The 27,845-nt window shown below is 35.6% G+C and overlaps 6 protein-coding genes across 9 annotated transcripts; 3 read left to right on the top strand and 3 right to left on the bottom strand.

Moving 5' to 3' along the window:
• Window positions 1–12: 12 nt before the first annotated feature.
• LOC114521977 (sentrin-specific protease 8-like) lies at window positions 13–2,156 on the bottom strand. The gene is made up of 6 exons (XM_028542561.1): window positions 2,044–2,156; window positions 1,820–1,905; window positions 1,521–1,629; window positions 625–740; window positions 349–399; window positions 13–220 (listed from the first exon to the last, which is right to left on the bottom strand). The coding sequence occupies exons 1-6, from the start codon at window positions 2,154–2,156 to the stop codon at window positions 48–50; spliced, it is 648 nt and encodes a 215-aa protein (XP_028398362.1). The 3' UTR covers window positions 13–47.
• Window positions 2,157–2,246: 90 nt separating this feature from the next.
• LOC114521713 (ataxin-7-like) lies at window positions 2,247–9,571 on the top strand. Of its 2 annotated transcripts, none has more exons than XM_028542233.1 (15): window positions 2,247–2,638; window positions 2,747–2,800; window positions 3,190–3,294; window positions 3,635–3,958; window positions 4,189–4,271; window positions 4,591–4,766; window positions 5,236–5,267; window positions 5,349–5,464; window positions 5,580–5,701; window positions 6,299–6,369; window positions 6,450–6,982; window positions 7,376–7,403; window positions 7,482–7,525; window positions 7,951–8,209; window positions 8,462–9,571. In XM_028542233.1, exons 1-15 carry the CDS (start codon window positions 2,554–2,556, stop codon window positions 9,043–9,045), a joined length of 2,616 nt encoding a protein of 871 aa, XP_028398034.1. In that variant the 5' UTR covers window positions 2,247–2,553; the 3' UTR covers window positions 9,046–9,571. The 2 variants fall into 2 exon arrangements, with proteins under 2 accessions (XP_028398034.1, XP_028398035.1); XM_028542234.1 differs by having other exon boundaries at window positions 5,412–5,464.
• A 73-nt stretch (window positions 9,572–9,644) lies between these two features.
• On the bottom strand, window positions 9,645–12,809 carry LOC114521716 (ras-related protein Rab-7L1-like). Its single transcript, XM_028542239.1, has 7 exons — window positions 12,352–12,809; window positions 11,963–12,277; window positions 11,827–11,882; window positions 11,654–11,669; window positions 10,895–11,076; window positions 10,697–10,815; window positions 9,645–10,315 (listed from the first exon to the last, which is right to left on the bottom strand). The coding sequence occupies exons 2-7, from the start codon at window positions 12,084–12,086 to the stop codon at window positions 10,198–10,200; spliced, it is 615 nt and encodes a 204-aa protein (XP_028398040.1). The 5' UTR covers window positions 12,087–12,277; window positions 12,352–12,809; the 3' UTR covers window positions 9,645–10,197.
• On the top strand, window positions 10,450–20,529 carry LOC114521715 (tyrosinase-like). Of its 2 annotated transcripts, XM_028542238.1 has the most exons (5): window positions 10,450–10,672; window positions 10,975–11,060; window positions 19,087–19,352; window positions 19,453–19,672; window positions 20,067–20,529. In XM_028542238.1, exons 3-5 carry the CDS (start codon window positions 19,164–19,166, stop codon window positions 20,522–20,524), a joined length of 867 nt encoding a protein of 288 aa, XP_028398039.1. In that variant the 5' UTR covers window positions 10,450–10,672; window positions 10,975–11,060; window positions 19,087–19,163; the 3' UTR covers window positions 20,525–20,529. The 2 variants fall into 2 exon arrangements, with proteins under 2 accessions (XP_028398039.1, XP_028398038.1); XM_028542237.1 differs by lacking the exons at window positions 10,450–10,672; window positions 10,975–11,060 and adding an exon at window positions 17,655–18,468.
• Window positions 13,341–17,395, bottom strand: LOC114521714 (tyrosinase-like). Its single transcript, XM_028542235.1, has 4 exons — window positions 16,379–17,395; window positions 15,446–15,621; window positions 14,581–14,869; window positions 13,341–14,075 (listed from the first exon to the last, which is right to left on the bottom strand). The coding sequence occupies exons 1-4, from the start codon at window positions 16,470–16,472 to the stop codon at window positions 13,534–13,536; spliced, it is 1,101 nt and encodes a 366-aa protein (XP_028398036.1). The 5' UTR covers window positions 16,473–17,395; the 3' UTR covers window positions 13,341–13,533.
• Window positions 20,530–21,590: 1,061 nt separating the features above from the next.
• LOC114521859 (protein NEDD1-like) lies at window positions 21,591–27,784 on the top strand. 2 transcript variants are annotated; one of them, XM_028542425.1, is made up of 13 exons: window positions 21,591–21,834; window positions 22,410–22,501; window positions 22,575–22,691; window positions 22,775–22,915; window positions 23,203–23,432; window positions 23,738–23,826; window positions 23,977–24,077; window positions 24,286–24,484; window positions 24,605–24,685; window positions 24,788–25,216; window positions 26,926–27,040; window positions 27,194–27,260; window positions 27,369–27,784. In XM_028542425.1, exons 1-13 carry the CDS (start codon window positions 21,705–21,707, stop codon window positions 27,471–27,473), a joined length of 1,896 nt encoding a protein of 631 aa, XP_028398226.1. In that variant the 5' UTR covers window positions 21,591–21,704; the 3' UTR covers window positions 27,474–27,784. The 2 variants fall into 2 exon arrangements, with proteins under 2 accessions (XP_028398226.1, XP_028398227.1); XM_028542426.1 differs by having other exon boundaries at window positions 24,788–25,189.
• The last annotated feature ends 61 nt before the right edge of the window (window positions 27,785–27,845 follow it).

Below are 27,845 nucleotides of genomic sequence, written 5' to 3' on the forward strand. Positions count from 1 at the left end.
AACTTTAAACTGTCAATCGCGTTACCTAAGCATAATAGTACGCTTGGTTATGGATTCGTTTTGCTTAAATCTTTAATAATATTTTTAATTTCATTTCGTTTTTTTCTCACTGAGTCAGCATTCACATGTGTGCTTAGGACCTGGCCTAAACTGAACTTATCTTGTCGTTGTTTGCACAATACTTGTGTGATGCTAATCACGTACACTCCGCAATCATAACCTGCGAAGAGAAAATATTGGTACATGAAGATTTCAGGTGACCAAAGTGTGTTACATATTTCGTTGAACCTACATTTTACAGTCTATAATATAGGCCCAATTGTGACAATATATCTCAGTATAACTCACTGTTTATTTGTTGCGGTGTCATCTCCTCGACGAATTTGACCCTCTGCTGAACTAAAAAATGGTGAATGTGTCAATAATAATTTTACGAATTTCCCATCAAATGTGGCATAACAAGAATCAACTACCTAAAATAGACAAAAGATATTTTCGACGTTTTGACCAAAGGGCCTTCGTCAGGAGAGTTAGTATGTTATGATCGTTTTCTGTAGCCATGATAAAATATTGAGACAGAGAGATATAGATAATTTTGTGATTACAGGAAAAGATAAAAAATACCTCGAAGAAACGGCTGTATGGCATTGCTCAGTTGAACTGCATGGGGGTGATTACTTGATAAACAAGAATCGTAGTGCTTGAATTTTATCTCGTCAGCATCGTACACCAAAAGACTCCTGCATTGAAAAGAATGGTAAGATATGTCGAGTAACGAAAACCAAATTCGGTTTTGTTAAAGAAAAATAAGCAGGCGACTGACGAATTAACCTTTCTCACGATGACGAATATGCCGCCATTTTCGGGGTACTTTTTTTCAAAACCGTGAGCGTAAGACCTCGTAACGGCGACTGTCTTTATTTTTATAGGCTGAATTTATTCTTCAAATGGTATGTTGATTCTAAAAAAATGCTTTTCATGTTGTTATAATTTTTTAAACCCATTTCAGACAATTCAAAGTACCCCAAAAACGTCATCGTCAGAAAGGTTAATTTAGCTCTCGCAAGTGACGTCATAGTTCGTAGTTTTTGTCTTCTGCCTCTTAGCTTTAGGTGACGAAATGAAATATAGCGCTTTTGGAAGATTTTCATATTTTTACCGACTGGTAGAATTATTCATCGTCATCGGAAGGCCTAATAGCTATTGTCTATTTTTTTTCCTTTCTCTTCATGTTTTCGGAGTGTGCGAGTGCATGTATGTAGCGGGCTTTGTGCGTCGTCTCGTCTTGTTAGTTTTTCATTTTTTTCATTTTTTGTTTTACCGTACGAAAAAAAACCAGTGCAATTGTGCAAACACTATGCCAGAGCTTGGAGCCAATTCAATAGATCAGAAATTATTTCCTTTGGGTCGTGTGAACAGTGCATCAAAACGTCAAAAGCAACGATCGAAAATGCCCCAGAATGAAGCCTGTGAACACATAGCCAACTCTTCATCACTAATATACGAAACGCGACACTAACCAGTGAGTTCCACCAACCCCTTCTGGGTTAGAATTACTGTTGACTGGAATGAATATCGTTTTCTTGCGGTGCATACCAAGTGGCTCAAGAAATATAGCCAGTTCTGCACCTTCAAAGAAATACGCTATATCTTTTTCTCAAAAACTTTTTTTTAGTATCATTGTTATATAGTGGTATTAAAAGGAAAAAAGGGAAGACTCAATTACTAATGTAAAGTTATAAAGCGAAAGCCATGTTATCGATGCGTGGAGGGAAAACTAGCTTTATTACTGCAATTTTTCTTGAATGAGACGGCTTACCTTGACATAATTTAGTATACTGGGCTACATCTGGGTTTACAAAAAGAACATCCTCCAAACTATTAAATACTATATACTCAAAATATCTAGAAAAGAGGACTTGAATATAGACAGAGAGAAATAATTTTTGGACAGTCAAAAGACTATATTAAAGTGGTACACTGTATTTTAAATTTTCACATGTTTTCGTCTCATAAATGTCCACGTATAGTATTGCTGCTTACTCAAACATAAAACCAATGATCTTATCGTTTAACCAATGTCCATCTTCGAGCAATTTAACGTCAGATTCTCGCAATAAACTATCTTGAAAGTTCAAAACAATTTGGTCAGTCATCTTTGCGCTAAACAATAATACAATGTTTTCAACAGTGAATCTGCTGACTAGTATCGACTTTTTTTCAAGTGTTGTCGGCAGTGTATCAAAGTTCATAAAAGCGCGTTCTTGAATGAAAGTCAAACAGATATATTTTTTTTAATTTACGTTTATTTTTTTATATGAAACTGAGGTTCATTACACAAAGTATTGATTAACGTACTTAATGTCTGAATTATGTATGCCACTAAACGCAACATTTGGAGATTGTAACATGAATCATGAAATATTTTGAATTTGTGTTATAAACGGAAAGAATCGAATCTTTTACGACAGTCAGCGAAAGGATTCGGCGGGACTTCGTAGCTTACTCGGCAAGGTCGCTCGATGCCTGTTCTGAGATGAAGGGATAAAAATAATGGAGAAAAGTTACTGTCAATTTTCAAATACAGGCGGTTCGTGGCTTTCCTTTCCAGAGCCGGAAGAGGACAGCGATTCAGAAGGTACTATCAATGTTTTCTCTGTTATGAAATTTTCTCAAATGTCGCATTCGTGCGAATTTGATTGAAGGTATGCGTGTCTTGTAAACTGTATGTTACCATTTTTTGTAGGGGGGAATAACAATGTTTTACAAGAACGGCATGCAACATTATTGCCTAGAAATGGTAATTATTATGACTGAATCTAATCAAACTCGATTACAATTTTAGAATCAAATCATCCTTTCCCGTCTCTTTGTTTACAACTGATTAATTTTAAAAGTTCGTATGTTTCTATTTTCTGTGTGTTTATATTAAATGGTGTACTAAACTATACCGGTGCCTTTTGGAGAAGCGTTTTGTTAAAGGTTTATTGATTACATGAAAGTATAAAACACTTGACCTTTTATATCTGCCCTTTGTGCATCAGATGAAAATAGGGCACAGTTAGATTTTAACTGTCATCATAATTTATTAGGTGGTGTGTCATATAGTATTTGGTTATTAATTTTGTTTTGTTTATTATTGATATTGCCGTACTCTAAAGTCTTAATGTTATTTAAATATTTTAATAGAAATGCAATTGTATGGCCATTGCCCAGCACACGATAATTTTTCCCTGGTTACCTGCAATGAATGTGGAAAAATTCTTAAAACTTTGCTGTTTACCAGGCACTGTGGTAAGAAGATATGGTTTCTTTTAATCTACTTCAATTACCTCTGGTGTCTCTAATCATTTTTAATTTATTTGTTATTGGTGGTAAATCAATGTTATCTTTCACAATTATGTCTGCCAATCTTACGGTAATCTTGATAGGCTAAACTTTTCCAGCCTCTATGATGCCAAACAATTTTTGCTCACAATTTTATTATCTATTCGTGATAAAACTTCAAAACCTTCACCAGAGGTTTATTGAAAAAAGTCTAAATGCTTTGAGTAATTGAGAAATAAAATTAATTAGTATTTATTGAATTAATGTTTTTTATTAATTTTTTAATTATGTTTTTATTGTATTTTAGAAATTTACCATAAAAATCTTCTCTCATCAATTCCTACTCAAAAACTGCCTCCTGAAGTAAAACGAAATAAAAACATTAAAGTGATGCAACCAAAGGTTGTCATCAATAAACTAAACATGATTAAGACAGAAAGTATGGACATTGATACAATTGATGTTAAGATAGAGGAGGCTCCTCCTGTTATTCCCAAAGTTGAGAACAATGATATCCCAGAGCAGATTGTTGTGACAGCAAGCAATGTTGTTACAAACCATGCATTGAAGAAGAGCAATTCATTAAAAAAAGGAAGCAAGGACTCTCCCAGAAAATTTCTTTTGACAAAAGGTAAGTTCCATCATGTATGTTGAAATATTTATACATAATACAATAGATATTAATCATAACGACCATGACAACTACCTAAATACAATTTTCCTGTTTCATTTTTACTTGTCTCCATTCTTAAAGACTAGTAATTGTCACATTGTATTGTAAAACATGAATTTCTGACCCAGAATGGTTAACCCAAATTTGTGTATCATGCAAGGAGAATCTTACAATTTGAATTTTTTCAGATCGTGAATATGATCCAAATCGACATTGTGGTGTATGGGTTGAGGAATTGCAAAAGAATTGTACCAGATCTTTGACTTGCAAGGTAGGGGGCAAACACTTCCCTTCCCAAGACACAGTTGTCGTCAACTTTCAATAATGTTCTTCAATGTCATTGACAAGTATGAACAGTATAATATGAACATTGTTCATTGCTTTTATTCTTGAAAAAATGTTACGCAATGTAATTTTTCATGCAACCTGTAATGCAATTTTACCTTTGGGAGATAAATGGTTAATTGTTGTTTTTTTATATATACATACATTTCTTTACTAATTTACATCTCTTCAAAGTAGAAATTCATTAGCATTGAATAGTATTGCAAAAATGCATATAACACCGCCTCAATTTTATGTTGCAACAGACGCATGCATTGTCATTACGAAGAGCTGTACCTGGAAGAATAAAGGAATTTGATATGTTACTTCTTGAACACCGTGAAAGAGTCAATCTTGCAAAAGAACAACAGTTGCTTTCTAATGCTCAAAATATGTCTTCAAATTCAACTGGTAGCTGTGCAAATAAATTCTCTGACCAAAGGTATATTATCATCCTTATTGATTCTGCTTCATTTCCCTGTTTCATAGTGACATCCAACTCGCCCTGTGTTTTTTGAAAGTTTTGCCACTTTTAAGACCTTATCAAGAAACAGAAATTGACCTTGTTTAATCCTGTGTAGCACTTGTAAATCCTATTTTAGTATCACCAAATGGTACTAATTTGTTCCTCTAAAAAATTCTCTGGAAAATCTTGTCCGCTAATCATTTTTCACCTAATCACTGTCTATTACACTACACTACAATCTATTACAAGATCTGAAATTGACTTCATATCAAAAAATGCAGGTTGACCAACTAAGACATGGCCATGTTAATGTAGAAATGTTTGGTTACTTGAGACAGAAAGTACTTCAAGAATTTAGGATAACTAGTAGTGACCACTAATCATCAATATCCCATTTGAATATAAACGCAATTAACTTCATCTCATTTTAAAACCTTGTTTGCAGAAATGGTCTTGCAAGTCAAGCAGTTAGTGGAGGTAAATTGTTTTATACATTCTTAATAATAAGGTTTCTTTTGTTTTCCCAAAATGAAGAACTTTCAATTTTTTTCTAAAAAGGTGGTCAGTTAAACAAGGATGTTGCATTTAGTCTTGCTTTCAAATCACAACATTCAAATTTAGATGATGATCAATCAGATTTACAGTACCTCAGTTATCATCCAAAGCCTCTTGCAGTATGTTCACATTTGTTTTCACATTTGTTTAGTTGTATTTTGTTCTTATTGTTTACCCTTAGGGAGAGGGGGACGGGGGTATTTGCGTTGTTGATTTCTTAATTTTCTTATGCAGTGTTGCAAGTTTGGAGCCCGACGAGGAGGTCCTGGTCATTATGTCTTCAACAGAAGATCTGATCATCTTAGGACTACAGTTTTGTCGATGGTGGAAAGGTTGTTACATCCTACACAGTCAAGGTTTAGTTTTTGTTCTACCTCTTTATTGTCCCATTATTATCCAGTTCCCACCTTTTAATGGTCAGGGGCCGGTTGTGCGAAGGCTGGTTCAATAGCCGTATCCACCGCTAGTGATTTTTTCAACCTTTCTAAAAATGCTTGAAAAGCAACAAAATTTTAGCTTTGGAAGCAACAATTATTAAAGAGGACCCTCGATTTAGGAGTATTAAGATTTAATCAAAGCTTTAGCGACAACAGGCGATTTTAAAGCAAATGAAGAACCACTATCCGGTGGATAGCGCTATCCGGCTTTTATACAACCAGCCCTAGGTTTCACGAGAGAACTTTCAACGCAATTTTCTGACAAAGCTACGTAACATAAAAGTAATCCTGGTATATGAGTTTGTTATTATTTTGTTCAGGTTCAGGTTCACCATTTATATTTGCCTATATGTAACATCATTGCGGCCCGTGAAAAAAATCTTCTCACAAATCACAATACCAAAGTCGTTTCCTATGTGTAGATAAATTGTCTAACCCGGGTAACCCCTAACTGAACTGACGTGTGTGCGTTTAGCCAGTACAGTAGTGCAGAATATTTACGACTCTTTTCTGCAGGCAAACTGTTGGAAAACATTCTGTACACAGAAGATATAACACTAAGACTGCTGGTCAGTCCTCTAATCAAGGTATCTAGCAAGAAAACAATTTGTTATGGTTTTTATCAATATCTATGTTTCATTTTTTCTCTATTATTTTTCTCTCTCAGGTTCAAATATAAGAATAGACGCTTCAAATCGTGCACGTTCTACAAACACGAACGCAGCGCCTACAAATAGTACGGTATTTCGAAATTCAAACAAACAGAAAACGTCTCGATCGACTAGTTCAGAGCGAGGCTCTCAATCTAGTAGGACTTCCAAACAAACATCTTCGGGACTTACTGTATCCCAGCATACTACGGCTCAACGATCTTCAAGTGTTCAAGGAAATATTATTTCAGACACGTCTGGTTTATCCAATTCTCAAAATGTCAGAGTTCCTACTGGGGAGAGCTCTGGTGCGGTGAACACAACGGAAATGGAATCCAGCTTAACTTTAGGAAAGAATCTTGGAATTGCTGACCCGGCATCTGTGTCGGTTATATTAAATGGACCAATCACAACTGGGGATTTATTGAGTAATCATGTACAGACGTCATCTGCAAAGGGTTTTTCTCAGGTACCTTCGCCACGAGGATCGTACGTTATACCAGCCTCGCCTTCCTCACCAGCCTCTGGCGTGTATTGCAAGACCAACCAGGTATGTCATTATTGTGAGACAACAAAATTATGAGAAAAACAGAGAAACAACAGAACGGGGGAACCAGGGTCGGGAGGAAGGGGAATGGGATATTCCCCGGTGTCTCTGTTTCCCCGTTCTTCAGTTCTCCCGCTTCCCAGTTCCTCCATTTCCTTGCTCCACGTTTCCCATCTTCCCCGCTCACCGTTTTAAAGATAGCCGTTGTAGCATCGTCTGATGCAGTAACACATTTCGTCAGGGAGGAGAGTGTGTGCAAGAGGGGAACTCAATGAGTTTGAGCGTGCTTTTTGAAATATCATCCTAAATCCATCCTTTGCCTAATAGTCTATCAACCTGTTTAATGGACTTCCATACTTCGACATCAATAATACAGTTTCATTATTTGGTTCCTAGGTTGCCAATCAAGTGGATGTATCTTCAGGTACTTTGTGTAAATAATTCCATGCATATTTTCGGTCTTCGTACTCGTTGATTAACATAATTCATTTATTTTTCTCAGCTGCCACAACAGCAATGTCTCCTCCTACGGTATTTCAAAGACAGGTATTTTGAAATATATTAATTCATATAATCACGTCAGTGAACCATTTATTGTTCTGACGAGTCTGAGAGCGTCGACATTTTTAGCCTCAACCATTCCTTATTTGAACCCTCTTTTTAGTGGATTGAAACGCGCGAATACAACTGCCTTTATGTGAACATCTCTAATCTTAACGGTCCTTTACTGCAGAGTAAAACACAGCACAATCAGTAAAACCCACCGGGGTGTTGCAATAGAGAAATTTACCCCTGCTATTTCTGCATGAGAATTCAACTCTGTGTCATATACCCGAGGAAGAAAAAACTGTCAGCAGCAAGCTATAGACTGCAAAAACAGCTTAATGCCCGATCTTTTTGTACATTGTACGTATACGTTTCTAGCAGTGGTTTCTAGCACACTAATATTACTATTTTTGATATTTTACTAGACTTCAACTGGGAGTCAGCAGTTAAGTACACTGGTCAATGGTACCGCACCATCACCACCTGCTGGTGGTACTGTAAAAGGCTATACTACAAATTTTGTTCCAAAATCTTCACATGTAAATACCAAGGCGATGTCATCTAATGCCGGCCATTCTATGTCAAACTTCGTTCAAGGACAGACTGTCGTTTTTGCTAATACAAATATATCTCAACTACAAGGGCAACCAATCTCACAATCAATGACACCTCAGATCAATCAAGGTTTGTATTTTTTATAATTATTTGCACGATGGTGTTTGGGAATAACTTTGTGCACTCCATACATGTATACTCAAATGACTATCCTTATTCACGTAAATCCAAACTGGAATATCTCACTAGTTCCAGCTCTGTATCTATTTTTTACTATTGTGTGTGTGATCGCTTGCCTTTCTATCTCACGTTAAGTTCATTAAAAGCAAGGGGGATGGGGGGAACTTTACGATTAACAGGTCAATGTTATTTTCTCCGTAGACAAAACACATGCTCAAAGTACTCTTTTCCAACGACCTCTGACATCACCCGGCCGAACTTCCTGCCAACCTCCTTCGCCCCAGATCCCTTCACCAGGACGACAATCACCACAGCGGTCACCTAGCAACGCCCCATCACCAAAATATCAACATCCACTGTACCTCAATCATCAGCATATTCCTGTCTCGACTCAAGCTCCAATCGCGCAACTCAAACAACAAGTTGAAAACCAAGGGCAACAGCTACAACAAATAAAATTTCAACAATTACAACAGCAACAATCGCACAATCCTCCACGACAACAAGGTGATCAACAACAACAACAACAACAATCACAACAACCTTTGCAACATTCAAAACCACCTCAATACCGCACCCAACAACGTATTGCCCCGGCACCAATACAACCTTCGCAACAGACAACATACCTTCTGCAACAATCTCAAACTAACCATACGCTCTCGTTACGACCTGCCAACGGGCAGGTATTAAAGACATCAAATACGGTATTTATAACAAACGATAATCCTCCCAGGGAAATACAGTTTTCTCTCAGTCGGAACGCCGCGAACACTGTAGGATAGACGAATGGTCAAAATTGCTCGATCCCCATTCTGTATAGATTGCTGTCTTTCAACGACGATATACATTTGTACATAGAATTTTATCGTTACAAAAGAGTGTACTCTTTTGAAACAGTAAAGATTGGTGAACTTCAGCACTTGCCGGGACCAAGATACTATTATTCCGATCGCATCCTGATAAGAATTGACCCCGCGAATACACTGGAACGGTGTATTATATATAGCTCAGATGGAGCTGCTTTGCCAAATCCACCAACTGCATGACCATGTGTTGTCAAATACGCAAACAAGGTGGTCAATGAGAGTTGGTTTTGGGGATTATTTATCAGAAGGCAGTATTTTTGTAAATTTCTTTCTTGTGCTTGTTCCCAGGTGGGGTGAAACAGAGTATTCCATTTATTTTGAAGAGAACTGGTGAATAATATGTGAAATGTTTACAATAATTTATATATTATTTGGTAGTATTGTAAAAATTTAGATAATGCACTTGTACTAAAATCTCTGAAATATTTATATGCCAATATTATTAACAGAATAAATTTATTTGAATATAATAAGGTCATTCTTAATTTAGAGGATGATAATTTAAGATGAATAACAGGGTGGGTTCAAATATTGGAAACATGGCGGTTGAGAACCAAAGTTAATTAAGTCTTAATGCTGAGTAAAAAGCAAACATGCGCATGGCACAAAACTCTAACAGCCAGGATTTCTGGCTTTACGGTTTGGATTATCGCAGAGCCTTTGTTTTCTTGCCAGAAAAAGTCACATATGGGGTTGTGGAACAAGATTGTAAAATAGTGTAAACCAACCTTGTGCCCAAGTTTTCCGTGTACTACCTAAACTTGGTGCATATAATCAGGGTTGCCAGGTTACTGAATAAATTAGCCAAATATTATTTACCATAATGATTGTTTTCTTTGTCTCAACTCTCAAACAAAGAAATCAAAGGGCTGGCTAGAATGATGTTTGGCTTCTTTTTTCACTGTAATCTGGCAACCCTGCATATGAAAGAAAAAATTGCATTTCATTTGGGGATGCATTCTAACCATAAATAGATGAACAAAATTATAGTTAATATGTGAACCTATCAACAGCAAAAACCATTATTAAAACCTATTACTAAACTAAAATTACATACAATAATATGTGCTAACTGCCACAACATGATCTTTTGCTATTAACTAGTGGGGGTTCTGGTGGACCAACGTAACCAGTACTTTCTGTTCTCATCAACGTGGATGGTGACATTAGCTCTGTTACTAAAAACCTGCAAATTAAAACAGTAAATTGTAACCTTAAGGTATATCCTTTTCCTGAAAGGTAGAGTTGGTATATTTATAGTTGCAGTCACTGAAAAAGCATGAATCATGGGATATACATTGGTTATTAAATGTGCTTGTTTCATTGTTTTTTCATTTTTCATTGCAGTTTCATGTGAAAAGAGGGTATTACACCAAGTACTTCAGAATTCTTATACATTTCAAGATGGCTTCAATTAATTTATCATCATGGACATGCATACATAACAAATGTGGAATATTAATTGCCTAAAAATGACACTATATTAGCCCTATTAGGATGCTGTCAAGCTGCTCCTTGGTTATATTGTTGGATTGTATCTAAGGTATAGTTAATCTGTTTTGCTTACTCCATTGTTTCTGCCACATGTTTATCTTCTTTAACTGACATTTCTGTCCATCCTAAAAATGAATGCTGCTTGCACATGTTATTGATTTCTTCTTTTGTAACTTTCATTGGTAAATCAATCTGTGAAAAAGAGCCATCCAGTAAAAAGATAGAATAAATTTCTTTTATTGGCTATTATAACATATGATTAAATACTTACTTTATTTGCAACTAAAACACAAGGAATATTTTCTCCACTAGCATTAAAGCACTTTGCATCTAAATCTTTTTTCCATTTAGCTGCATTGTAAAATGAATTTGGTTGAGCAACATCGAACATTACCAAACATGCTGATGCTCTTCTGTAGTAAACTCGTGTCATTGAGGTAAATCGTTCTTGGCCTAAATATAAAATCACATGTGCATATAAACTAAACAAATATACAGCATCAATTTTTCATTCTTTTTATCCTATTTTCATCAGTTTATCACGGGTCACATTTTTATTTTATTAATTAACTTCGTTTACTGTAAAAAATCAATCAGGCAATAACACATAACATATTGGTATAATGTCAAAAACAAAACTGATAAATCAAGTCAAACTTTAAATTCTATAATATCTGGATTTTATCTGGGCATAACGCATGTCGGAATTAGCAATCCTTGCTAATAATATGCAGACTTCCCCACTATATCAGGGACTTTGTTGTAATTATGTCTTTGGAAACAGTTTTGGGATGAAGAAAGTGTTATTTAGATAAGACTGGTACGTGAGAACCCTGGGACTTTGGGATCCTGGTCTCTTGTAATCAACAAAGGCATGCACACCAATTACTTGCAAGAGATTTCTGTGTTCCTAGGCCCTGGGCTGCCCTTCCTTTCACAGCCTTGGTAGATACACTAGCTGGAATCTGTTTTACCAGATTACATATGGTAGCTGATTTAATTTAATAGAATTTTCTAAAATAAATCCTACCTGCTATATCCCACAACTTCATGATTTGTCATTGCATTTTATATAAAAAAGGATATAAAAGATAATTTAGAATGAACGTTCATGCTTGTGTATGTCTCTCATGATTTGCGTGACGCACACAGCTCCTATATATAGATATTTAAATACTACGAATATAAAAGCTGCAGCTATACCTGTAAACGAACTGTTTGTGTTTCTGACCATGGGATAACTTTCAAAGCAAAGTCCACTATCAAAAACACACAATAAAGAACGATGATATTCAATGTATAAACGAACTATCTAAGGTATTAAGATAACAAAACTTACCTCCAAGTGTAGCCTTGTAGTTTTTATCGTATGAAGAATTAATGTATCGTCTCACGAGCGACGTTTTTCCCACCTCTGCATCACCTACGATTAAAATTTTAAACAGAATTTCTTTTCCGTTCATCTCCGAAGTGAACTGGACACGTCCCCTGTCATTATTTTCGTAAAGATACAAACACGATCTTAAATATTCACTTTGTGGTCGTTTCGAAATAATAGCGGAAATGCATTTGTGACCTGGAAGTGTTGCTTTGTTTCTCCGTATCGCTGTGTCTCACGAGATGCCAACAAAATCACGAGATCATTCTAGTGTACCTAGGGTAATTCCAAACAAAATTATATGACGCAAAATTTAATGAGGTAAGCTCCGGAATTAAAAAGTTGCTTACATAAGTTATAATGCATTTGATTTCATTGAATGATCGCTTCCAAGTTCCAATTGCCGAGTGGTCTCTGAACCTGACGTCGATTTACCCGAGCCCGAGGTTACATAAACTCTTTTGCACTTTGCACCCTACTTTATGAAAGGTTTGTGAATCTTTTGTGCTTATTGGTTGCCTGTTCAATTAGAATTTAGCAAAAAATCGATGCATTTACTTTTCCAAAGAATTGTATCTTATCGACCACAGTATTTCAGCATAAAATACGGCCTTTTGAAGAGCCTCGCATATTCTTGAGTACCAATGATTATGGAATATAGGAGGGTTTAAAAATGTTTTTCTATAGAATCGCTCGAACTCTAAAGTATTGAATTAGGCAAAGAGGCTAAATTGAATAATAGGATTTTTGCTTTTCGTGATGCTTTGAGTCAATACCATAGTACTACCACTGTACCACAGTTAGTAAATAATAGGTAGTACCACTTCTCTGTATATGATTTCCGTATAATGCATAACTGCTGATGATTAATGATTAACGAGAATGTTGCGAGAGAAAAGCGCGCACGCAAGTGGTGGTCAGGCCATCCAAACTCGGGAGACCATTGAGTAATTGTTTTATAAAATAACAACAACAAAGTAAACAAGGTAGTGTTCCAAGTTTGATCTCAAAAAGCGAATTAAATTTCCGTCATTCCGTGTTTGGATGGCGTTAATTTATTGAATTTACGACTAATATAATTATATAAAGACGGACAACAGACGCAATATCCGTCTAGACGAACTACCGTTTTTTAATGCGTCTCTATAAGACGAAAAACTGAACATTATAACCGTCCCGACCAGTGGTCCCGACGTATTATGCGTCTGTTGTCCGTCTTTATACTGAAGACGAATAACCAGTCAAAAATATTGAAGACGCATTGTACGTCTCTAGTGTGAAAACGGCAAATACACTTACAGTATACATGTTATTTTATAATCAAATTTGATCAGGCTAATTGAAGTTTGATAAGTTTTATTATGCACTTTCGGAATTCGGAATAACTTCTATTCTATATTTGCTACAATTATCGACTAAAAAAGGATTTCAAAGATGTATACGGTGCACTTTCGTTTGCCAAACTATGCTGCAGCCGAACATCTTTGTCCATCATCTTTTTGATTGTTTAAACCGTTTCAGTAATTTTCAGTTCAACCTCCATAATCCAATGCGACTTCAAGCGGAATATCCGTTAGACTTTTGTCAATTTCTCTACCCTTCCTTTCCACATCGTTATTTTCTTTTGGACAACATGTTGACTTCGAATTCCAATCGTAGGAATCCAGCATTTTCAGGGCTTTTAGGTCTAATAGTCCTAATGCAGCGTGGAGACGTTTATATCCGGGGAGAGGGTCTTTATAGTAAACGGAAGTGTCAGAGTACCCGAGGTGGCTTGGATCCATAAATTGTCCAACTTGGTAGTGGGAGCCTCTAAGTCTTGAAGCCAGGTTATCTTCAATTTTGAATTTGTATCCAGGGCCTTTACTCTGCCAGTCATACCATAGTTTATCCATGAATGTGTGATGAAGAAGGAACTCCGGCGTGTTGCTAGCGCTGGGTAGTTCCATGGTGCCTTGAATACAGCAGTGAAGCTCGTTGTGGTAAAACTCTCGGATTTGGTCTTCGAATATTTTGAACTGCTTTGCTGTATAACGAAGTGTGCGGTGAACAGTAACTACACTTGGCATTCGACCTATAAAGAAAAGTTTATAAGTGTATAAAAAATGACATCATTTATGTGAAACAGCCAGCACAGTCCTAAACTGTTCTTCGGGTAATAGCCACAATATGAATAGCCACATCATGTACATGCTGGCTTCTAGCGATTCTTGGCAATTCAAACACAAGATTGTCAAGAAGCTACAAGCGCCTGTGACCCAAGAGTATGGAAATAAGCCATAACTAACGCTAAAACGAGGCTCGCGGTCTTGGCCCCTGAGCCTCGTTCTCGTGTTATGGCTTATTTCCACATATAGTGTTCAAAATGAAAAAATATTTTTCATGCATGTGTTGAAGAGGGATGTTTTGCATCTTCGCACATGGCAAGTGAGAGAAAAACTTGAAATCCATTTCATTTAAGATGGTGTCAATTTAAAACGGATAATGTTGTGACGTGTAAATATCGAAAAGGTTCAGATGCCTCCATTTCTTTGTTTCCCAGTAGTACTTCAAAGAGGGAAAGTGTAGGGTGTACCCACCTATAAAGTTTCTTCTAAGGCACCCCCCTCCAGATTTAGGGGCTAAACGCCACGTTCTTTTACTAAAAGGACCAGTGTCAACGCAGCTGAACATCCCTGTGCCATTTCCACCCAGACCCCAAGGATAGTTATTCCACACAGACTTTCTGCCAGTTTCCCAAAGCCTCTGACTGCGAATGCTCCAGTCCCAGTAAGGTAATGTAATTCGAGGGTCGACTCTACGTAACAGGTTTTCAAATTGTAACAAATACCAACGGTGCCATGGAAAGAATTGTTTCTCAACATGTACCTGTAGCATTGGATTTAAAAACGTTAAGCCTCAGGGGAGATTTGGCGAGATATGGTGAGGCAGAGATAATCGCACTTTCTCATGAACGCCTAGCTGGATATATATGTATAAGCAGTATACAAATATATATAAATATATATACAGTCGTTATTATTAAGGTTGTCACCTGTAAATATACATAAATACGTAAATATCGATCACGTGATTATACTGCATATGTCAAATTTATGGGAAATCGTTGGACATCAGTCTTGAAAAATTCTTAAATGCCACAATTAAGTGAACAATATTGATATTAATAATAAACAGAAGAAAAGTGAACGAAATAACCCATGTTTAATGGTCACGTAGTTGATATTTATATATTGCATATATATTGACATGGACAACCTTACTGATAACGTATATATATTTATATAGCTTATATATATAGCTTTATATAATATAAAATTATGTATATATGTGCTTGTAGTATGCATCTAACCAACTTCTTCATTAATATGATTTAGTTCTCTTGATGACTAAGCCAGCTGACCAATATTTTTAAAACTTAAAGAAGTTAAAACATATTGTAACCTTTTTGAATAGTCTTTGGTGTAATCCAACTAGATACTCGAAACGTCGTTTGAATGGTTGATGAGTTGATACGAACTTATAAGCTCGGACGAATCTCTTTCTCTCACCATAGGACATTGTTGTGAACTCTTTACGTATTCTAACATCTCGATACACGGAAAATTTGCCAGCCCTACCTACAATGAAAAAACGTGTTTAGCTATGTTTAGTGAGGTTTTCACTCCAAAAGCTTTTCTATTGCCAGTCAAACTCATCAGGAGATTTTGTGACAGTAAACGATTGTCGTTTACAAATTATTATTGATTTTCAAACTGTGTTTCATAATCATGCAAAGCTTGCAAGCCATTGACCTAGAGAGAGGCAGGGGCCTAAGTTTATAAAACGTTAAAAATAAAACGAAGTTCGAAGTAACAGTTTGGCATCATCTATTTCATTGGATATAATAGTGATCAATAGTTACAGCGATTGTTCCATTACTGGCATTTGAAAAATATTTGGCACACACATGGTGGATATAGGGTTAATTCATACGGCCATTACGGGGCAGCTGTTTAAATGAAATTGTGTCATAATCACGGACAAGACAAAACAATTTTGGATAAGCAAATAGAAATTTAAGGCAGATGATTAAAAATTAAGGTTTGAATTCAAGGTTCAATGAATAAAAACTAATTCATTAAAACGGTTCATTTGTTGCACATTTACTGTCGATTATATTGTTTAAATATTGAACATTAATACAAAATAATATGTTTAAGAAGGCTTTGTTGAACGCCAAGTTTTTTTTAATGAAGAATCCGGGCCGACGTTATACTCATGTTGTCAATCAATCTAACAGTAACTGTATATATCACTACAAAATACAATGCCATTAGCTTGAGCCTTGAGGGGATCATCAGATCATGCAGCAAAATGCAATCTTATATTTCTTACCTCCATGAGCCTTTGTACTGCCCACCAGTGGCCAAGTTGAACTAAGCAATAACAAAACCCAAATAACAAAACCACTATATGGAACCATATTCATTTTTTTGGCATATTCGTGCAAAAGTGGTTAATTACAATCGAGTTTTCATTCCTACTGAAAGCGGTAGTCATATAATTTTTATCTGCTAAACAAATTTGTAGTTTGTCATCTTATAAACACCATTATTAAAGCATGTCTTTATACAATGTACACGGATGAATATAAATTTTTTCGTTTTATGTAGTTCGTTGCCATGGAACACTAAAGCTTTTATATAGTTATGAACGGGATGTTCAATTAATATAAAGGAACTATAAGTGCGTGGGTTATATACTTATATTTACGTGACAAAGTCCTCATACTGACAGAAAAATTAAACTTTGTATGCATGAAATGATGCATGGGTGTCAAGTTTGAATTATGAAGAAGCATTCAGGTTTACTACTGTGAGAAATCATTGACAGCTGAAACTTTCTTCCCATGCAGGATATATTTAGCTGCAGACAGAGTATGTATATAATGTTAGGTATTGCTAATCAATTTATCGATACACATAAGCCGGGGGGGAGACAATCGCCTGCGTGAAATTTATGTCAATAGTCAAAGACAATAGACTAAAAAGATAAGAATCGCAGGAAATGAGAAAGTTTTTGAGTAGGTATACACTACTGCATGATTTTGAGTAGGTACTCATGATTTTACTCAACAATAAGTCTAGTTATTTCATTAATATTTATTCTTATACAGTGTAGACTGTAGTGAGTATAGCGCTTGTATAATGTATATACAAATGTTGTAGTTTGCTGATGAAGGTTGTGTCATGCATGCAGCCGAAAATTTCAATAAATGGTTTTGGGATCGGGGGATTTGTGTGAATTTGAGATCACTCATCTGAATCCGACGACGGCCATGTTGAATGTTCTCACTTTAAACTGATTTAGTTTGCTATTGTGGCCTTTGGAGATCACAGGAGATGTGTATAAGAACGTTCTTTACGTTCACTTTTTCTGGAAAGGGAAAAATATTTTCTTAATAACAATTTTACCCGAAAAAGTAATATTAAAATATTGGAAATTTTAATTTACATGGTACATAGAGGAAGTATATCTGCTTTGTCCTAATTGAAAGCCAAAAATATTTAGCCTAGTCAAAAATGTTCTCATGCACATAAGTTTATGGTAAATTAAAATCACTATCAAATTGAATGCTTTGTGATAAAAAATTGCATATGCTTTATGATAAAAAATTGATGATTATTAAATCTTTATAATTTGCATTTTAATAAAATGTAGACCAGGTGTTATTAATATTCAGTGAATGTTTCCAAGGTGACATTTGGACTTTGTTAAGTATTTCCTTAATCAACTCTTACAAAATAATCCTACTTATGCTTACTGTAGGAAATGTCAGTTTTTTAAACAGCAGATTTTGTCGAGTCCTTATCCAAGTGTTATTCAGTTTATTCAGATCAATGTTTTCTGCTCTTTACACTAGCGTCATTTTCGGGCGTGTTCCAGCAAAATCGATTTTGTCTCGTTCTTAGTTTTGACGCCCTGTTTACACAACCAAAGGGACAAAATATAAAACTAAAAACGAATCAGTATAATTACAGGCACAAAATCGCCTGAACGATTTTGCATTGCCGCCTTTCAATACTATTTAACTTTCCATGAACCCAATGTTTTTATATTTTCTGGTCCACAAATGTAATAAAATTATGTCGTAAAATATCCTCATTCAATATTCTGTGATATTAACATGAAAACGGATACATTAGACAGTCTTTGTTTCAATATAAGAGCAATATACAATATGTCAAGACAAACTTCACGCAAGTCTTTGATTCGATAATAATATTGCCATGATACCATGCACGGAGAAGAACACTCAAAAGTGAAAGAAATTATTGGTTAATCCAATGATTCAAAGGTTTAGTTGAGAAATTTATTGGTGATGATTTGGAAAATTGTTTATTACAATGTATTGTGGATTAGTTTCATTCTGTTTGGTTTTGAAGCAACGTCTTACTCATCATCATTGAAGCAAGATCTGGAAGGTTGTTAAAAGCGCTGTTGTCAAATTTCAGTTAAATGATGAAGTAGCTATCTTATAGACTTAGTATCGTAAAAGCCCGTCTACAAAAACACGGTTTAGCGTTAGGAGCGATTGTTTTTGTGTGATAAATATATATGATCATGGATTTGAAGAAGTGAAGAAGTTGATCAAGTTATGAATCTTGAGATTATGCAAATATAAACAGGCCAATTTATTACACTATACCGTCGACTATAATTCAATCATTCATCTAGGCAGGACATGCACACAAAAAAAGAAAATCGCAGCAAGAATCGTCCGTGTTGTAACTGCCCTAAAAGCCCTGTCACATCACGGGGCAATTTTTAGTGCACCTTGCAATGCAATTCTACTTTTAAGAGTTGTAAATTGTTGAGAGTGTTCAAAGTGTACAGTAAATTGTTGAATGTTCAAAATGTACGTCAATGTAAAACGTCGAAACATAAAAGTTTCGTAGTTGCCATATTGACATCTCTCAAGAGTAGAATTGTATTATTTGTATACATTGCAAGAGAACAACAACACGGCGTTTAGTTTAAGGAATGGGAATGCTAATAATGGGAATGGGAATGCATTTATGATAACCAACTTTTGTTTTTAGACATTTCATTATACACCGCGCCATCTCAGAATAAAATACGAAACACAAAATGCAATGTGAGAAAAGAATTCACATTTATGTCAATACCAGAGCGTATGCGATTTATTCAAACATACAAAACTATAACCACCAAGGAACCCTATGTATCCCGTTATCAATCACTAATTTTTGATCATCCCTTGTTGGCCGGTCATATCCACACGAAAGAACAGTTCTTTCCTTGGCATCGTCTGATGTTACGCAATGTTGAGAAACTTTTGCAGGAGGTATATTTTGCTTGTTTCCGTGCCTGCCTTTTTTAGTATTTGAATAAGAACCAAACTGATTGATCAATTTTATGAAGATAATTTACCATTTAATTTTAAGGTTGATTCTCGTGTAACACTTCCATATTGGGATTGGAGTTTAACACATCTTTCGCCGTGGAGGACTTCAACATTGGATATCTGGAGTGCTCAGCCCTGGGGTCTGGGCGGTAATGGTGATAACGTCACAGGCTGTGTGACCAATGGTCCTTTTTCACGTGATCTATGGGAAATCGCGACAGGAAACGGTGGACGCACGTGTCTCAAGAGGAGATTTAATGGTAAGAAGTTATTAAAACCTTATGAAAGTTCTTCACTTATCGTAACGACCAAGCTTTGCAAGTATCTTCACCCAATAAAACTGTTCGATTCTCAACTCTATTTTCGGCGTGCAGTGCCAGAAAGGGAAGACAAAGAATAATTCTGAGAATTTGGCATTTGCATGGGGAACTTATCTGCATGATGTAAAATGTCCCGCCCAACTTTTTCATTATTTTAGATTATTTAGTTTTAACAGGCCTTTGAAAACAGATTTGCATCATGCGTTGTTTGTATGCACGAACACAGTCCGAACTGCCATTCCTAGAATTTACACTGATAAAGTAATACAACCATGCAAACTCAGATCTTATCAGAATTTATAAAACAATGACGCTATCCACGTGATTTTTCTAGGGATCCTTCCTGGCATCATGACTATACATCGTGCTTTGCGGTTTGAGCCGGCAAATTTTACACAGTTTGAAGACTACATACGTAATTTCATTCATGACGTCATACACTGGAGGATCAGTGGGACTATGGGGGATAAATATGGCAGTAGATCCCCTGAATTCATGCTACATCATGCATTTTTGGATAAAATTTGGTCAGATTTTCAAGCCCAAAGTCCAGAACACAAATGGGTGTTTTTTAATAAAGCAGATTATAATATTTATAAGACTAATATTTTAGCAAGAAACGTGGTTGATAATGCCAACATTCTAAGAGCAAGAATTTGCTATAATGATCCTTTCGAAAGTTATAAAGACACACACAAAGCGTTAAGGAAGTATGATTTAACCACTGTGCGAAAATTGATGACAACAGAAGCGTTTAGTGCGCCATATTTTAAAAGTTATTTTAGCTATTAGTATGTAGACTGCGTTTACATTATTGTATGGAAAATAAAATAATTTTTAAGAGCATATACGTAGTCTATGAACCTTTCCTAAAACTCTTTGGTTGAACCAAATGAGATGTTTCATTGTACAGTTTCTTCTCGATATTTTTCAACTGAATTGTCCGAAAACATGACTCGGGTAGTCGGGCTATATAGTTTAGAGGCGTTTTCTAAGTGCACGTTGTTTATGGATAAGACCATGCGAAGATGCATGCATATGCACTAAATCTCTCTCTCAATGGTTATTAATTAATATCATATCACATAATATTGGGACTTTTCGAAATGGTTACTCGACCATGGTCGAATATACCATACCGAAATATGGTATACTCGCCGACCATGGTCGAATATTGTAGTAATAATGAATGTTTGACGAGCCGAATGGAACATTCCATCTATCACCTGAATGAGAATATTCTTACCATTGCGCGAATGAAACGACCGGAAACGATATATACTGGACATACTGGAAAATGGTATATTCGACCATGGTGAGTCCTCTAGTAAGGTTCGACAATGGTAAGGTCGTATATACCGGAATATGGAATTATTCGACCTTGGTGAATGGTGAGATTGAAGATATTTAATAACTTTGATCAGTGCACAAAACTAACAATGATATATAATCCAATATACTGAAATATACTGGAATATGGTATTTTCAACCTTGGTAAGGTTGAATATACCGGAATATGGTATTTTCAAATTTCAATCTGAGTAAGGGCGAATATACCGGAACATTGTATTTTTAACATTGGTTAGGTCGCATATATTGACTTGTATTATTGACCCATCCAGCATAGTCTGCATATACGATGGTAAAGCATCGTGATGCCTCATCTATGCGTGTGTTTTTTGTTTTTACGGCTTTCTCTGCATTGGGAAGAAGAAATTACATCGTCGCAAAGACGCAAACTGAAAACGAATTACGAAACAAAATTAAGGAAATCCCTGCCGCGTTTACCAGGTTCAGTTTTGGAGCCAGCGTTGATACTGTGTCAGCGTGAAACATTCTTAAAAGTTAAAATTAAAAATAATGGCGGCTTGTTGTTCTTATTTTTTTCACTTGTTTACAGTGAATAATTTATGAACGGTTTGGTTAACAAAATGTAATAGAAGTGAAATTAGGGGAAACCTGAGCAATCGGTATGGCAGATAGTTTAACACTTGTTTCAGGAGGAGATGATATAAAGATATGGGGATGGCCAGAGTTGAAAACTCTTCATACGCTTAAACCTCATACAAATGCAATTAGCTCGCTTACGTGGAGTCCTAATAGTATCCTTGTTATAATCAAATTGACAGATTGAGAAGTTGACATAATTACTTGTTTATTAGCTTTATCATATCAGCTATTTTTTTCACCGTAAATATCACTTGAAAAGGTTGTGGTTTTCAATGCAATGTCATTACTCGACATTGGTCCATATATATATTACTTATTTTACTAGCATATTCTGACTTATGCTTCAGTAGTTAAAATTTAATTTAATGTCAAATTTGGTGTATATTTTGCCAAGAAACAAAGAATATTTGGACACCAATCTCCATAGCAGTCATGGGAGCTTGATGACATTGGTAATAAAATTTGGTAGGAATGGTGTGGCAGAAATTTACCAAGCAAATTAGGTCTTGCAGCCATTCTTAGCCCCCTAAAAGAATAATTCCTTAGAATAATCATTCCTTAGAATAATACATATCAACCACAAATTGTCACCACTTGCATTTTCACGAAAGCCCTTGTTCTCACAATTTCTATTCTCTCATTGTTGCATGCGCATCACTTATACTAATATATATCTTGAGGACAGTGTTTGATTTGGCACGTATTTGATGCCTTAACATGTCTGCAGATCATTTTCTAGCCAGCACAGCTTTGGGAGATTCTGTTGTGGTGACTGCATTCAATAAACCAGCACCAACATCAATTGAGCTCCAGGGTTGTGTAAGTAATTTAGTGAATCTTGTAAGAACTGGCTCTGGAAGGAAATTTTATTTATTTTAATGTTCAATTACAGGAAGATGACACATGTTTGGCATTCAATTCTTCATCAAGGCTTTTAATTACTGCTGGAAAGAACAAAGTTGTAAATGTTTGGGATCTTAAAAACAAATTAATCAAGAAGAAAATTAAGGCAAGTTTTTACTTATTTTATGCCTACTGTTTAACTCATCATGCTGTAGTCTTTCATATATATTTTATTCCATTCATATTCAGAATAATTCAGATGCAATAAACTGTGTGAAGTTCAACTGGAATGATACAAATATTGTAACTGGAAATACCATGGGTGATATTTTGGTTCACAGTGTTTCAACAACACTAACCTCAACACCTTTACGCTTGCCTCAAACTCAGGTAATTCATCAAAATATTCCTTGCAATGCATCACCTGCAAATTGCTTTGAACATATTTCTGCTGTAGGTCACTCTGGCCAAGTGGATTTTTTCCCTCCTACCCTCCCCTCCTGCCATTCTTGATGCATTCAGACTACTCAATTTAGTTATTTGTTGAATTTGCACTTCAATGATGCATGCATATGAGACATTTATACAATGGGTTAGGAACAAGTGTTGTAGGTAGGTTAAGCCCATTTTCTACAGAAGCATAATTCTTTACCACAACATTTTTCTTTTACTTCAAGGCAGTCCATGCAATCCAGTACTCGCGGTTCAAGAAAGCTCTTTTAGGTGCTGTGAGTGATGATGGTGCTCTAAATATCTGGGATACAAATACAATGAAGATGGCTGTGTCTTTTCCTGATAATCACACAGCCCCTGCACGGGATCTCAGTTTCTCTCCTATGAATGATATGTTGCTGGCCTCTGTTGGTTTGGATAAGAAGATTGTGTTTTATGATATCCTTGGAAAGAAGTGAGTTGGAGCGAGATTTTGTAGGGCATGAAAGGAGGGGGCATAGTCCAGGGTTTGTACTTTATCTGTCAACAGGGCAAGTAATAAAGGCACAAGCCAATGGGTGATTCTCTGGTCACACTGACTCACACACATAACATTGCTGTTTCTTCAGGCTTCGTATTTTGTATGTAACAAAATAGAATAGCATTGTCACTTGTGCGACCAGAGAATCACCCCAATACTGCATTGTATACCAGACATAAATTATGCTTTTAAATTATGTATTTTATAAAATTAAGTAAGATTATTTGATATGCTCTCAGGATGATCAAAGACATGAATGCTGAATCACCTCTTACGTCAATCTCATTCATGCATGATGGTGCTGCGTTTGCTGTTGGAACAACTTGTGGTAAGCACAAATTATTTCTATATAGATACGCTCTTCATAACTACCACTAAGCAATAATACTTCTTGAAAGCAACTTTTATGTAACTTTATAAAACAAAAATGATTGTCTTGAAATACGTATTACACTAAATTTTTAACTTGTTAATTAAGGGCGAATATTTGTGTATGATCTACGATCTGGAAGCACTCCACTAAACTCAACTGTGGCTCACAAGTCTTCTGTTCAGTCTGTTTCCTTTCAATTGCCAAAGGTTTGGATTTTATTAAATTTATTTTCCACTTGTGAATCAATCTCAGACATTGTGCATGCTAGAAGGTTTTGGTTTCTGAATGTCTATTTCTTAAGAGTTAAGCACTTTAAAGAACAGAAGAAATTCAAAGAGGACTAACCAACTTATTCCACAACATGCATTTGTGGTAAAAGTAGTTGATAACTTGATATCTGTTGTCTCCCTCCAGGGCAATACTTCGTCATCATCAGCTACTTTAGCAGCGAAGTTAACCAGTCGATCTTCTTCGGATTCTGCAACAAAGAGAGATGCCCCACCTCCTTTACCCCCAGGTATACCTGGTAAACCACGAGTGGCAGCGACAGAGCCGGTTCAAAATGGGGGACAACCCAGCGAGGGAATTGGCATGTTCTCACCACTAAGAGAGGGTAGGTTAAAATGATAAAGCTTAGCGAGCCTCTCAGCTAAAATCTAGAATCTTTAATAATTGAAACCAGTACGTTAAAGTCGTCACGTGCTTGAAATTATTAACAGTGTAATTTCATCAGATATGGGTGCAGGTGTTGCGAAGGAGTTAAACAGTGATGATTATGAACAAATGAATACGAAAAAACCAGAACATATTACTGGTACGAGTATTTATTTTTACTTACAACCCCCAAAGAAAAGTGCGACACATTTCTCTACTTTTTAAATTTTTTGTGAATACATTTTTCTTTAAATTCCGGTAGCGTCGGGTGTATTTTCTCCCATAAACAGCTCGAGTCTGTCCTATCACCCACCTATTTCGAAATCAGACCCCACCCCTACCTTAAACGGACACACTGCATCCTCAACGTATGGCGACACACCTCATGTTACCAGGCAACCGGGTGGCCTACCTATGACTACATCACAAGTGTCTAAAAGAGATTCTATCACCTCCCACGGAGCAGAAACTACAGGCAGAGATAGATATAAGGGCACGTTAACACGCAAAGTCAGTGCCGACAAACACTCCATGACAGGTAGTAATCAGCGGAAACCATCGTCTACTATCAGTCAAATAAGCACTTCACATCATCACAGTCAGGCTACTGATAGCGGTCCAGACAAACTTGATGAAATGGGTTCATCGAGAGGTTCTCGAGAAGGTATAGTTTTTGACGATACTTTTGAAGGTATGACTTCTTTAAGATGCAATATATAGCAATTAGTGTTGTAGTCTGTCTTGCTAGTACAAAAAGGTGTTTTTGAATAAATGAAAGTACTGTAGCTTCATTTAGGATACCATATTCAGTGAGCTGACCATATTACGTTATATTCTGCTCTAGTCACAATATACCGTAATTTATATACTTCTCAAAGTTCTCTGCTATAGGTTTGAAATGAAATCATTCAATCAGATAATTTATTCCTGTATATACAATACCCGTTAGAAAATACCGTTCCATAATGATAGTAATTATATTACTATATATAATAGTAGAATTTAATAATGAGAATTAAAGTCTGCACCATACCTACGCTATACCGCACGTATCTGGCCTGTATTTATATGACAGCATTCCGTAACCTTCAGCATATCGTAACCAATATAACTGAATATCTGAACTAATATTGAAAACCCTAATACAATAGTTTATCACCGAGATTTAAATGAATAGTTCGATGAATTATGTAGCTTTTAACAAGTATTTGCAAAAAGGTTTTCGTGAAGATGTCAAAAGTTAGAATATTCGTAAGAAAATCGTGGTGAAAATGTATCTCTTTAAACCACTTGTAAAACAAATCAGGAAGTGAGAATGCAATAAGAAATAAATAAAAAGACGTAGTAGGAACCTGCACTGTTTTTTCCTTTTTTAAAAAGTACATTACAACCATTATTCATAAATAGTTTGCCGTCAAAATGAAAGAGAAATATTTGAAATCCATTCTTTGGTAGCTGTGTATTAAGTGCATCAACAAAACAAAATAGCGGATCAACTAGTTTTATTGTGTAAAACTTAGTGCTTATTGTGTAACGTTCATAATTTTTCAAATTTTTCTAGTCATGTTATATATGAGGAAACTAGGAAAGTCAATTGTATAAGTGTGGTTATTTTTATGAAGAAAAATAGAAAATTTATTTAAAACAACAGTTCCGGTTAACCATAGTTGTCCAAGGCTCTTTGTTTAGGCCAAGCAAGTTCCGTGTGAATATTGTCCTAACCTCTCCTTAATTAGCATGTATTCATTGATAACAAACATCACGATTCACGAGTGACGGTTTAGATGCATTGTCTGAAATATATCATCTTCATACCTTGAACTCGTAAATTATATTCATTCTTTCAAATCTTGCAATTCAAATCTTAAAATCTTGCATATATAATCGTTAAAAAATATTGAATCAACTGAGTTTAGACGATTTTGAATGATAAAATCCTCGCGTGTATGTGAGTCTTGTACGATCTTAAGTCTACAACTGAAATTCAGTTTTATAAAAGTTACGAAAATATTATTTTTAATCATCTCATTTATCTTGGCTAACTTCTGCATGGAATTTATAGATAATTTAGTAATAATGTATTTTTTGTTTTCGTGTTTTGAAAAAGTCGAACGTCATGCTAAGCTTATCAATTTCCCTAGCTATATACTATAGTCCTTTTTTTGCCTACTACATCGAATAGCCCGGGACGGCCAAAATAGGTGCCCGCCGTACCAATATCAGCCGTAATCAGCCTTTGTATTGGCAGCCTGAGAACGGATAAATTGAAAATGATTACCAATTTTAACTGCGCGCTTAAATTTTAGCTCGTTTTTGCCGAAAAGCCAGTTCAAACGACATCATTTTTTTCGTTGTTTTTTACTGCATAAACTTCAACGTTCGTTCTTTGTTTTTTTCTAGTTCTAAATGGTTTCATTCAGCCAACAAGAAACAACGAAGAGGAAGTGTCAGGATTTCATGAATATCAAGTACAATTTATGAAAAACCTTATCGACGATGCATTGGATGAATTCAGGTAATGTTCCAATCTCCCCATCGTACCATTTTTTGAGATCATAAGACGCAAGTCACATTTTGAAACAGCATAGAAACGGTGATTTCAACTGTTTGGCATCATTATGATTGTATTTTAGAAATTAAATAAGATTTTGGAATGTGTTTTTTGAAGGATTGACTTCCATCAAGATATAGTGAACCTTCAAGTAGAAATGTTACGGCAGTTTCAAATCCAACAAGTATGTTTGTTTTAAATCTGATGTTTCACATTATGTTCATTTAAAATGGCCAGTAAAGAAAGTACGGATAATTTACAATGGCTAGTAACTAGTATGTTTCTCGTTCAGAATGAAATGAAAGCACTTTTACAACAGTATTCATTAAATGACGCGTTGGTCGCTGAAAATGAACGCTTGAAAGAAGAAATAAAGAAATTAAAATCAACCCATTGAATACATGACGTAAGATATATTTCACCATCTTACGTCATATACAGTATGTATCGTTCAGTTTCGGGTATATCTGCAGAATGTCCTTGTTATACTTATCCATACACAACCCCAGATACCCTTTGGTATGTTAGGATATCACTCATGTTGATATTCCGAAGCTATTGGGTCTTGTCATACTTAGCTATAAAGGCTCCACTTCAAACGTATAGTAATGTGTCTTTGGTGTGGAAATACATTTGGCAAAATTGCACCAAAGTTGAAACAGCATCTATTAACCAAAGTTATGAACTTACAAGGACAATTGGTGGAACATAAATGATTGTGTGGAAAATAGTGAACTTAAATGTAAAGTTTGTAAATATTTGTAGTAAA

The sequence above is a fragment of the Dendronephthya gigantea genome, unplaced genomic scaffold, assembly GCF_004324835.1.
Source record: "Dendronephthya gigantea isolate DGI-Jeju-01 unplaced genomic scaffold, DenGig_1.0 000021F, whole genome shotgun sequence".
NCBI lineage: Eukaryota > Metazoa > Cnidaria > Anthozoa > Malacalcyonacea > Nephtheidae > Dendronephthya > Dendronephthya gigantea.

Bases quoted from the DNA above. Each gene is read 5' to 3' on its own strand.
- LOC114521715 (XM_028542237.1), top strand. From the start codon at position 18,366: ATGATTTGGAAAATTGTTTATTACAATGTATTGTGGATTAGTTTCATT. The intron at 19,353-19,452 runs GTATATTTTGCT...TTTAATTTTAAG, and splicing joins TTGAGAAACTTTTGCAGGAG to GTTGATTCTCGTGTAACACT. The intron at 19,673-20,066 runs GTAAGAAGTTAT...TGATTTTTCTAG, and splicing joins TCTCAAGAGGAGATTTAATG to GGATCCTTCCTGGCATCATG.
- LOC114521859 (XM_028542425.1), top strand. From the start codon at position 21,705: ATGGCAGATAGTTTAACACTTGTTTCAGGAGGAGATGATATAAAGATA. The intron at 21,835-22,409 runs GTATCCTTGTTA...ACATGTCTGCAG, and splicing joins GCTTACGTGGAGTCCTAATA to ATCATTTTCTAGCCAGCACA. The intron at 22,916-23,202 runs GTAATTCATCAA...TTTTACTTCAAG, and splicing joins TACGCTTGCCTCAAACTCAG to GCAGTCCATGCAATCCAGTA.
- LOC114521716 (XM_028542239.1), bottom strand. From the start codon at position 12,086: ATGAACGGAAAAGAAATTCTGTTTAAAATTTTAATCGTAGGTGATGCA. The intron at 10,816-10,894 runs GTAAGTATTTAA...TCTTTTTCACAG, and splicing joins GTGTTTTAGTTGCAAATAAA to ATTGATTTACCAATGAAAGT. The intron at 10,316-10,696 runs GTAAGCAAAACA...TTTAATTTGCAG, and splicing joins CATGTGGCAGAAACAATGGA to GTTTTTAGTAACAGAGCTAA.
- LOC114521713 (XM_028542233.1), top strand. From the start codon at position 2,554: ATGGAGAAAAGTTACTGTCAATTTTCAAATACAGGCGGTTCGTGGCTT. The intron at 4,272-4,590 runs GTAGGGGGCAAA...ATGTTGCAACAG, and splicing joins CCAGATCTTTGACTTGCAAG to ACGCATGCATTGTCATTACG. The intron at 6,370-6,449 runs GTATCTAGCAAG...TTTCTCTCTCAG, and splicing joins TGGTCAGTCCTCTAATCAAG to GTTCAAATATAAGAATAGAC.
- LOC114521714 (XM_028542235.1), bottom strand. From the start codon at position 16,472: ATGAATATGGTTCCATATAGTGGTTTTGTTATTTGGGTTTTGTTATTG. The intron at 15,622-16,378 runs GTAAGAAATATA...TTTTCATTGTAG, and splicing joins CAGTACAAAGGCTCATGGAG to GTAGGGCTGGCAAATTTTCC. The intron at 14,870-15,445 runs GTTACAATATGT...CCAATGCTACAG, and splicing joins ACCAAAGACTATTCAAAAAG to GTACATGTTGAGAAACAATT.
- LOC114521977 (XM_028542561.1), bottom strand. From the start codon at position 2,156: ATGACTGACCAAATTGTTTTGAACTTTCAAGATAGTTTATTGCGAGAA. The intron at 1,906-2,043 runs GTAAGCAGCAAT...CCTCTTTTCTAG, and splicing joins ATCATTGGTTTTATGTTTGA to ATATTTTGAGTATATAGTAT. The intron at 741-1,520 runs GTTAGTGTCGCG...TTTTCAATGCAG, and splicing joins GGGGTTGGTGGAACTCACTG to GAGTCTTTTGGTGTACGATG.